Raw genomic sequence first — 11,998 nt, 5'->3', positions numbered from 1 at the left:
TGGGTTATTTGTCTTAATGTAAGTTTTGAAATAGGAGAGGTTGTGTAGAAGCTCTTCATCCGCTTCTGGTATGGCTGCCCTTCAGGACGCATCTCTGCTGGGCTCTGTTCCAGACTCCAGTCCGTGATGTTGAGACGAGTGGCTGGTCTTGATGGCATACGGCTGTGTGTCTGGTATTTATACTAGTTGGAGGAGTAGAGTAGGAAAATAAGAGGATAAAGTTCTCGGATGTGGAATGTCATACCGTGTTCACGTGGGTGTATCTGAGGGGGAATAGTGTCTTATTTTCCCGTTCCGGATAATCCGTTAATATTTTCTTATTGTCAGTAATCCAGTTAAAGAAATATATATACATAATCCAATTCCTAGTTATTCCTCCTCCTCCAATTATTTGGTTCGATTGTGTGTCTATTAGACACAACTGTAGTACAGTTACAATCGAACCTATAGTTATTCTAATAAAATATTCACCGTGATTTCAATTCACACGGTGAAATAAGGTCATACTAAAATTTTTAAGGCGTGATATTAGGGGTAAATGTGATGGTTTCTTATGTTATGACCTGAAAAATCGAATAAAACAGGTCCCTGAACTGTATATTCCGTAGTTTCATGATATCCAGCGTAAAACAGAAAAAATCGGTTTCGAAAAACACGTTTTTTATGTTTCTCATTGGTAAAACGAACTGTAATATACTATCAACTTGATATTGCACCAACACATATTACGAATGAAGTAAGAATATTCTTAGATGAAAAATTCAATGGAGAATGAATTGTCCGTAGAGGGCCGGTAAATTGGCCATCTAAATCGCTGAACCTTACTCCATTAGATTACTGTTTATGAGGATGGATGAAATGCGAGGTATACAAGCAAAAAGTACACACATGATGAAATGATTACTTGCATTTCCATTGCTCATGACCTCATCAAGGAACGAGAAGATATTATTAGGTTGACGACAGAAAATGTAAGGAAACGAGTTCAAAAGTGCATCGATGTCGTCGGTGGAATTTTCAAACCTTTATTGTAAATTAATACAGTATAAATCACAGTTAGTATTTTTTTCCAATTCATCTACCATTAAAATTTTCATCTAAGAATTGTCTTAATTCATTCGTGAAATGTGTTAGTGCTCTATCAAGTTTATAATACTTTTTAATTTGTTTCGCCAATGAGAAAATTTCAAGCACTGTAAGAAATTCATTTTTTTTTTTAAATTCAAACGATTTTCTCCGTGATAGGTAGTTCTAGTATGAAAGGATCTTTTAATTTCAAATACATATCATTTTTCTCTTAAGTTCTGTTCAGTTTTACTTTAATAATAAAAGTTTGTATTTTTTGTTTTTCTTAGACTTTATTAGATCAATTTTTCCTGAATTGAATTTTCTACAAGTGTATATAATAAAATTTATTTATTTATGAGTCGTTTAACATAATTATGTATAATAACTATGTTATTACACATAGTTACTTCAAACCTAAAAAACTCGTTTTCCGTCGTCGAATATTTCTTTTTAACTTTGGATATCTACGGGAAATTCCGGAAAACTACGAGAGATACAGTTCTAGGACCTGTTTTATTCGATTTTTCAGGTCAAAAAACATAAAAAATATCGACTTTGTTCTAACAAAACGCCTTAAAATTTCAGTATGACCTCATTTCACCGAGGAACTGAAATCCGGACGAAGTCTTTTGCTAGACTAACTCGATAACAAAACGTTTTTAAACTTATGTTTTTATGAACTTCTTTACTTATTTCAGGTTCTAGAATCGGTTCCCAATTTTTCCCTTGCCTCCTGAATTACTCTGTATAATGTAATTTTTAAGTTTGTAAAATATAACATTACGTTTTTATGAGTTAATTTTTATAGAAATAGTAACAATTAAATACTGCTGAATTTAGTTTTCTTGTCTATATTCTTATTTCTAATTTATAAAACTCTTATCTGTGTTTTATTTATAGAGACAGGATTGAAAACTATAAACCAAAATCCATCTGGGATTTAGAAAGTTATTGCAGGATGTGTATTATAGAAAGTCTTTTTTCTTTAACTTAAAAAAATTGTTCTTGTGGTTATAATATATATTTTATTATACCATACAGGTTTGTCAATACGGAATGCAACGATGGAGAAGGAATAGTAGGATTAGAATAAAAAATATGATCATTTATTCTTAAATATTTATTTCTTGTCTAATGAGTAGAATCATCATAATATTTTTATTTAATTTTTTTGTACTATACGAGGTGCGACAATAAAGTAATGAGACTGATTTTTCTTTGCAAGATGTGGCAACCCTGCGGCTTGCGTAGGCACACCATCTTTGACCTTGGTCTATAAGCTACTTCTAGTCCAAGCGGCACATTGATGCAACTGCTCAGTCGTGAGTTGTGCTGTAATAAGTGAACACGTGTTTGTGTCCCTCGTCACAGAAAGGAAACCGCAAAATATTGCGCAAAGGTATACCATTTCTTTTTGCGTTAAATCGGGTGAAAACGCGACGACAACTTACGGTAAGCTTCAGAAGGCTTTTGGAGAGGAGGTTATGTCAAGAGCTCAAGTTTTTCGGTGGCATAACATATTTAGTGAAGGCAGAACGAATGTTGAAGATGAAGACCGCAGTGGACGACCTTTAACCTCACGGACAGATGTCAACTTGACCAGGGTGCGTGAAATCGTACGATCTGATCGAAGATTATCCGTGAAAATGATTGCAGAAGAACTCAACATCGATCGAGAAAAGGTTCGTCTAATATTAACTGAAGATCTTGGTACGAGAAAGATTTGTGCAAAAATGGTCCCCAAAAATCTCACACAAGAACAGCGAGAAACACGGAAAAATGTGGCAGCCGATCTGTTAGATCAAACGGAAATCGATCCAGATTTGTTGAGCCGTGTTATCACTGGTGATGAAGATTGGTTTTTTCAATACGATCCAGAGACAAAACTCCAAAGTTCGCAATGGTGCTCAAAGGGATCACCCAGACCAAAAAAAGCTCGCATGTCAAAGTCAAAAGTGAAATGCACGCTTGTGTGGTTCTTCGATTCCAAGGGAATTGTTCATAAAGAGTGGGTGCCTCCTGGACAAACAGTTAACCGATATTTCTACAAAGAAATTTTAGAAAGACTTCGTAAACGAGTTCTTCGTGTCCGTGCCAACATCGCTGATAATTGGATTCTGCATCACCATAATGTGCCATCCCATACTGCTCTGTCAGTACAGCAATTTTTAACCTCAAAACCAATTTCAGTACTACCACAGCCACCTTATTCACCAGATATCGCTCCGTGCGACTTTTTTTCTATTTCCAAGAGTCAAAATGGCGGTCAAGGGACACCATTTTCAAACAACACAAGATGTCCAAAAAGCTGTGACGAGGGTCTTGGAGGATATTACAGAAGATGAGTTCCAGAAATGTTACCATCAATGGCAGAAGCGCTGGAATAAGTGTGTGCAACCAGAGGGGAACTACTTTGAAGGAGACAACACTAAACATGACTAAAACGGTAAGCAACATTTTTTTTCACATCAGTCTCATTACTTTATTGTCGCACCTATTATAGCGGCTTATAGAGAAACATAATTTCTATTCAACTTACTTCACCTTTGAATATCGACATTTATTACGTTTTGCACAAAATATGTATTTGACAATTCAACCACAAGGTATAGACTGTACAGTCAAATATAAAATAAATATATGCAAATATATAATTTGCATATTTAACTATACAGATCACAAATTTATTTATAAAAAATTTGTTTACAGTAAAAGGCGACCATGTGTTTATTGTTCCACGTACGCGCATAATTTTGTTGATAAATAATTTTTGTGTGAAGGTGAGAATATCTTCCAGTCTCTTTAGTTATACAGTAGTAACAGTAATTACTACTTATTATCATCAAATTTTAAATATTTTCTGTGTTTGTTTCGTAAAGTAGAGAACTTACCTGATTTTGGGTGCTGAATTCAGTGGAAAATATCAGACTTTCCTCTCTGTCTTATTCGTAGGTGCAGCACTTACAGAAAATAATAATATTTTGGTTGAAATTTACCATATTTGACTGTTGGTAACATTGGTTTTTTTTGTTAGTAAACGTTTGTTCTGTAGTCAGACCATTTTTAAAGTAAAAATTGTGCTTTATTGATAAAACTCTTTTTCTTGTATGATTTATATTGTTTTAGAAGATGAGAATCAACGGTTAGAAAGATGTAAGTTATATTAGAATGAAGATTAGCCGTCGCGATACGAAACGAATTCTTATCGACAGTGAAATCTAGGATGAGAATGCTAACAACGATACCGATCCAGAATCATTGTTTTTGTCTGATAGTGAAAATAAATACAATTTGTTCCAGTTATCGTCGAATATCGCGACGGTACTAACAGTGAAAGGAAAAGATGATAATAATAGCTCAGGTCAAGTATCTAGGAGCACCGATGAGGTAGATTTTGGAAATTATAAAAGTGGTATCTATATAAAGCAAAATATAAACCTCACTATGTACAATTTTCAGGACGAAACCAAGTAAGAATTCCTTGACGGATCCAGTAGGTATATTTTCTAGTATTTTTATTGCAATAATTGATAAATTGAGTTAAAAAGCGTGTCCTCAAAAAGTTAAACCAGGTCCGGCTTTAAAATACTCAAGTGGGAAGACATAGTGCTGACAGTTGTTGATAAAAAAAAAAAAAAAAAATGTTGGGCCCACCTTTATTAATGGGTAATATTAAATATACAAGCTATAAATTATTAGAGCCAACTTGGATTGTATCGATACCATGATTAGATGTATTTTTGGAATAACCATCTTAGGTTTAAATTAATTTTAAGATTTTTCTGTTTATATGATCCGAATATAGACTTTACAAATTTAAAGTCTAAGATGTACAAATTTGACAAAGTAGTAATGAATCTTTTAGCATACAGGAACCAAACAGCAACAGTAATAATTGAAGAAAATAAGAAAGAAGCCGTAATAATAAAGGGAGTCCGACAAGGATGTTCCCTATCTCCATTACTTTTTAATCTTTACATGGAACTAGCAGTTAATGATGTTAAAGAACAATTTAGATTCGGAGTAACAGTACAAGGTGAAAAGATAAAGATGCTACGATTTGCTGATGATATAGTAATTCTAGCCGAGAGTAAAAAGGATTTAGAAGAAACAATGAACGGCATAGATGAAGTCCTACGCAAGAACTATCGCGTGAAAATAAACAAGAACAAAACAAAAGTAATGAAATGTAGTAGAAATAACAAAGATGGACCGCTGAATGTGAAAATAGGAGGAGAAAAGATTATGGAGGTAGAAGAATTTTGTTATTTGGGAAATAGAATTACTAAAGATGGACGAAGCAGGAACGATATAAAATGACGAATAGCACAAGCGAAACGAGCCTTCAGTAAGAAATATAATTTGTTTACATCAAAAATTAGTTTAAATGTCAGGAAAAGATTTTAGAAAGTATATGTTTGGAGTGTCGCTTTATATGGAAGTGAAACTTGGACGATCGGAGTATCTGAGAAGAAAAGATTAGAAGCTTTTGAAATGCGGTGCTATAGGAGAATGTTAAAAATCAGACGGGTGAATAAAGTGACAAATGAAGAGGTATTGCGGCAAATAGATGAAGAAAGAAGCGTTTGGAAAAATATAGTTAAAAGAAGAGACAGACTTATAGGCCACATACTAAGGCATCCTGGAATAGTCGCTTTAATATTGGAAGGACAGGTAGAAGGTAAAAATTGTGTAGGCAGGCCCCGTTTGGAATATGTAAAACAAATTGTTAGGGATGTAGGATGTAGAGGGTATACTGAAATGAAACGACTAGCACTAGATAGGGAATCTTGGAGAGCTGGATCAAACCAGTCAAATGACTGAAGACAAAAAAAAAGCATACTTCAAAAATATACTTAGATAGGTAAAAATCCTCTCGCTTGATAAGCGTAAGGAGGCGTTAACACTACCTCACGTTACTTCCACAAAAATTACATTGTTGGTCTACGGTGGTTTTATATGCTTACATATATATATATTTTTTAAATCAAAATATATTAAATGCTATACAAAATATTCCAAACCTTCTATGTTAACTACCAAATGTTGGCATTTATGAAAGCATACTTGGATTATAAGTACGAAAAAATGCTTATAATTATCTCTAATAGACTATTTCATAGTGTACCAGAGAAATACAATACCAGATAACTTGTATACTAGTATAGTTGTCAGTCTGGTTTGCAAATCACACTATTTACTGTTAAATTTATTAAATGATTTTAAAATTATTTATATTTATAAATCGTATTATTAAATTTTATCCTATATTCGTTTTGAAAACCGTTTATCATATTACTGTTAATTCCAAATGGATTACATAGCTCATTTTTTTGTTTTTGCGTTTTGTAAAATAAACTTCACGACAGCTGTCCATTATAGATAAAATTAAAATTTATTCCATACTCAGGTAATGCAAAATAGTTATGTCTTGATTTGGATAATCATTATTTTATTTTAATTTCAGAGGTTTAAATGTTTTTCTTTTATCTATATGTTCCTTTTTAACAGAAGATTGTAAAATTTTTCACATTCTTCAAATTTCAATGATACAATCACTCTCGTTGATTGACGTCAGGAAGGGAATTCTGAAGATTAAATATATAGGAAATGTTTATTTTCTGGTTTTTTTTTTACATTTTTCAGTAATGCATATTCTGAGTGTAAAACTTTGTATATAGTATTAGCTAGATGAATTCAACTTGACAAAAATAAAATTGCCTTTGAAGTAGAAGCTGGGGTTAAGTTTTAAATTTATATGAAAGCTTTTAATTATACTAATTTAATTACCTAAAGATTCATGATCCATTTTAAAACTCAAGATTATAATTTTTTAATAGAATAAATATCACATTAGTTATTATGTTAAATAATATAATATTGGTTTCTGGTTGGATTTGGTTTCTGGTACCGCATGACTGAAAAATTACTCATTGCCTATTTTCTGCGATTAAATTTTTTCTCCCTATTATTGCAGTTAAAATACGAAGTAATCCTCTTCAAATTACATATTTTTTTCTTATAAAATTACATTTGAAGAGTAAGATTCTTAATGGCGATGCATAAAAATATAAAAGACGCCATAAGAAAATGAAAATGTTCTGCAATTTTCTTTGACTGGTAATGGAATATAAGAAAAATAATTAAGAACGGTTTGGTAAATTACAAGAAGGGGAGGAAGTATTAACTGAAGAAAAGAAAAATGGGTACTAATAGTTTTTAGTGTAACTAGGTTTTAAGACAAAACAAGAATTTTTTGATAAAATTATACAAAAAGATCTCTCTAATAGAAATGTCTTTTTTGTTATAGTTTTTTTTTATAACAGAATAAGATTAACAGAATAAGACATTTAGTTGTCTTATCTTAGGTTGTTGGTGGTTGTAATAATAAATTAATTTTATCCTTTACTTTTAAAATCTTTTAAAAGTCGAAATTAAAAAGAATTGAAAAAGTTATATTATTTAATTTCTTAAGATAGTTATTTTTGAAGTAGGTATGTTTCATTAAAAAGCAAACTATTTTACATTGTTTAGTATTTTTTTTTATTTAAACTCCCCCAAGACGACCAGCCCACGCTAAAAAGCTTAACACAGTCGCCTCATGGTTTCATGGCAGCGCAGTCTGCCCTCCCTAGCTCGTCCGAACTCGGACATCCCATCGGGGGTTCTCGTGCCTCCTCGAAAACATACTAATCACCTCTTCCGGTAATCAGAATTTTTCTCCGCAGGAGAGTACCCTTCCAGTCCCTATTGTACCTGATCAAGACACACATTTCGTTTGCGCTTCACAGTTACGCGTCCCCCCATGCACACCTCGAGGGTCCCCCATGCCATCATCGGGGAGCTCCGACCCACCCGCTCTTGCGCGTGAGTAGGCCCGAACACCCTAAGCATAGAGACTGCCTCCCTGGCCCCTACACGCATCAAGATGGACTTGTACCTGTCCTCGATCCCCCACGCATTCCCATGACCCCTCACTACTTGTTGCGCCATACCTCCTTCAGCGGTAAAGCACCGCACACAATATCCCCTACTCCATGTCCATCGGTATATCCGGCAGCATAATCCAACAACAACTAAGTAAACACATTTCGACGCCTCTTTTGACATCGAGGGCCGTGTGCACGTCAAGGGGATTCCTCCTGCCTCTTCGCTGTTAGTACGAGACGAGCCACTCTCTCTCTACCTCCCTCCATCCATTCTCACTCTGAAGCATGTGTTCGACGACGTTATCTGGTGTTAAGGCCACCGGAATCGGACGTCTCTCGTTCTCCCACCTGACACAGTCGAACCAGGTGTGTTCGGCTGTGTCAGCTGTCGCACAGTACCTGCAACCCGCCGTTCTCCTCCTCTTGAAGCGATGCAGATAGCTATCAAAGTTCCCATGGCCCGAAAGTAGTTGAGGGAGGCAGTATCCAACTTCACCATGCTTACGTTGTTTAGTATTATTCCTACTTAAAATATGAGTAGGTCTTAAATTAAGAAGCCATTCACGAGAACTCTGAAACTATAAAAATAACAAAGTTTGGTGTAAGTTGATGTAAAGAAACTGCAGCTGAATGTATGATAAGGCTCTCCGGAGTCTGGGGATTGGTATTTTATTTAATAACTTTATCAAAAGTTTTCTTCTAATTTTCTTTAATTTTTTTTTTGTTAAAACGCTTTGATATTAGAAGGACATCAATAATATTACGTAACGTCAAAAAATTAAATTATTAAATTATATATACACAGCTTTTTAAAATGAGAAGTGCATAAAATTTTTTTTCATCAATAACTTCTGATATTTTTGCATATTTATTTTATTGTTATTATTGAATTATTAGTTATTGTAAAAAAAAATTACAATCAGATGTTAATAATTCTTAATAAAATCAATGTATTTAAATTAAAAAAAAACAAAAGGAGAAGAAGTCTGATTCGAACTGATGTGCCTTCCCCTTGTAAGGTCCAAATATTTCATTAATTAAAATTTTATTTGGCTATAACTCGAATCAATGAAAATAAGTACCACTTATGTTATATCGTTGAAAAGCTCTCAATGAGAGCTTATTACTGCAGTTAAGAAAAAGTCTAAAATCCAAATTCTTTTTAGATTATGGGCTTTTTTGGACACTTTCGGTTGAGTCGATTGCAATCAAAATGGGAGGTGCAGAATTAGATGTTACAACAGTCCTAAATCCAAAATTTCAACATCCAACAGCTAATCGTTTTTGAGTTATGGTCGAACTGAGAATGTACAAGACTACACTTCATTTACACTCGTACATATCATCCTCATTCATCCTCTGAAGAATTATCTTAACAGTAGTTACCGGAGGCTAAACGGCAAAAAGAAGAGTTATGCGAGATAAATACGTACATACAGACGTCACACCGAAACTAGTCAAAATGGATTCAGGGATGGTCAAAATCGATACTTCCGTTGAAATCTGAAAACCAAACTTTTGCGATCATAATACTTCCCTTACTTTATAAAATGAAGTAAAAAATGGATAAGTATCTCAAACTATTCAAATTATTGTTTTCTTATGTGACAATAAAAATGTTAAAGATTAAGAAAATGCTTGATTTTTAACATAAAATATGTTTGAAGTTAAATTTTAATTTCATCAGCTACAAGACAAAAATAACATGAATATTATTTTGTTCAAAAATTTATAAAAAGCAGTAAATTAATTTTTAAAAAATACATTGTTTATTGTATTTAAAATTATTACTGTAGAGGTATGAGTTTCTTACAAATTAATGTCATAGGTGTGTGATAAAATAATTCTTAATTATGAATTAAACATATGTTTGTAAAATTCATATAATTATAAATAAATTAATAATAATAACAATTTAATTTTATATTATTGTGTGAAAGAATACAGAATCATAATTTAGAACATTTATTAGAATTTAATGGTTTATAATTGTTAAAAAAAAATTTTTTTTTTAATTCATGTAAAAAATGAATTCTGTGCAGTTGAGCATCCATGTTTAAAATCTGAATGATGTACTATAAAATAAATATCGTTATTTGATGACAATTTTATCTGGCTTTAAACAAAAATTTTAATATTTTACAAAATCTTTAAACGTATATTAAAAAAAGTTTCTCATCAGCTATTTCATGTTGAGTTAATGTCGATTTTTTCGTTATAGAACAGTATCTGAGCCTTCTAATTGATTTAATGAACTTTTTTAAAATTTAGCCAAATAATTGTACGAAAATTAGATTTTATTGAAAATCTAAGCTGTCAAAAATCGGTATATATTCTTGGCGGGGTAATTAAAGTCTTTAATCATCCACCTGTAACAAATAACGTAAAATATTTACTTTTGTGTACAATGAGTTTTTCAAAAATATTTAACCAGCAGTTTAATTACTTTTATTTAAAAATGTAAAAAAATTAAAATCAATGAAATAATGATAACTAAATTAATGTTTCAAACAAAAGCTTTCACAGAATACTATCGTTAATTATAGTGGAGGTTTGAACAATACGTCTCAAATTCTGAGTAGAATATTTAAGATTCACTCAAATTATATGAACAATAAAAACAAAAAAACATTTTAAATCAATAAACACTAATGCTTGTTTGATCAAGCATTTCGTTTCAGTATGCTATTCACCAGTTTAAGTTGGTTTCAAATTTGTTAGATATTTGACTGAAATGTTTTAATTTTTGCTTTTATTTTTATTAGTTCATTTATTCTAGGAATTTATAACGAATGATAATACCCTTTAAACTCTAATTTATATTTTGTTAAATTTTACGCAGATATTAATTTCTTGATGGATCCTTTTAGAGTCCTGCTATTAGATCTGTTGATCCTTTTTTTGTGAGGGAACAACCATGAAAAATGTTATCGTTTGAGAAACGTAATCTGTACCAAGATTTACTCGAAAAAAATTATCTTATTTATTTTGAAGCAAAGTTTAATAGACCATTGCCGTAAAATAATTCTTAGAAGATACTGCCGAACAGAAAAGTCAATAAGAGTTTGAAATTGGAGATCGCAAACTCGAGAAGGAATAAAACCAAGGAAATAAAATAAATTTCCAAGAAGAAATAAAAGTCAATTCAGAAAAATAATCTAAAAATCTCAAAGGAGATGTAAAAATAAAATCTTTTAATAAGAACAAAGAAAAAATAAATAAACGAGCGATCATGCGAGTTATCCGAGTAAATCCAAGTTATTCCAAGTATTCTAGGAGGAAGTACAAAACCCTCCAAACAAAAATGAAAAACAACACTTAATACTTTAAATTCCCGATAAGCCTACGTTCAAGAATTAGTGTCAAATCTATTCATTATATTGGATCTTTTCCTTAGCATCCCGATTATTACACACAATGAAGGAGAATATGACTCACAGTAACGCGGTAGTTATTCACAGTGGATCATTACCAGATTATCTTAAGTATCCGTGCGTTAACCTGGTGTGTTCCCGACGGCAGAAGACATTTTTCTCGACAAATGCTCACACTGACGACTTCCACGACGCTGTATTATATTTAATATGACGTAAGTTATTGTCGACAATCGTCAACAATTGATTCTATACGCTATGACGTATTACTTACTACGTTGTATCGGCTACTTAGCCGGTGAATTATAACTACCTATAATCAGATCCGAAACGAAAGTCGGCTGACTGTAAGCTACAACAGCTTCTTCCTTATCTGAGATTTCTGTACGGCTAGAAACTCAACAGAAATTAACTGTACCGAAGTTGCTGAGAATCAAGCTTATATTCAGTACAAAGTTATCTACATACATCAGTAAACTACTACTCGTTCAAAAGACTGAAGCTACATAAGGGACTCGGGCCAGATGACATTCCAGCCGAGATAATCAGAATATTAGCAGAGAGAATGCCTGCAGAGCTTCTTAATATCATGAATAAGATCCTGAGAGATGGTTGTATTCCAATGCA

The 11,998-nt window shown here is 32.5% G+C and overlaps 1 protein-coding gene across 2 annotated transcripts in view; it reads right to left on the bottom strand.

The window, feature by feature from the left end:
- Positions 1 to 9,949: 9,949 nt before the first annotated feature.
- LOC142318083 (NADH-cytochrome b5 reductase 1-like) overlaps positions 9,950 to 11,998 on the bottom strand; it is a 43,876-nt gene continuing 41,827 nt past the window's right edge. For both annotated transcript variants that reach the window (XM_075354610.1, XM_075354611.1), the window contains exon 7: positions 9,950 to 10,366. In XM_075354610.1, the coding sequence (XP_075210725.1) occupies positions 10,306 to 10,366 (61 nt within the window). In that variant the 3' untranslated portion in view covers positions 9,950 to 10,305. The remainder of the gene's footprint in view (positions 10,367 to 11,998) is intronic.

This window comes from Lycorma delicatula, chromosome 1, assembly GCF_047948215.1.
Source record: "Lycorma delicatula isolate Av1 chromosome 1, ASM4794821v1, whole genome shotgun sequence".
NCBI lineage: Eukaryota > Metazoa > Arthropoda > Insecta > Hemiptera > Fulgoridae > Lycorma > Lycorma delicatula.
The sequence above is the reverse complement of the archived record's forward strand: the minus strand, read 5'-3'. Positions and strand labels throughout refer to the sequence as shown.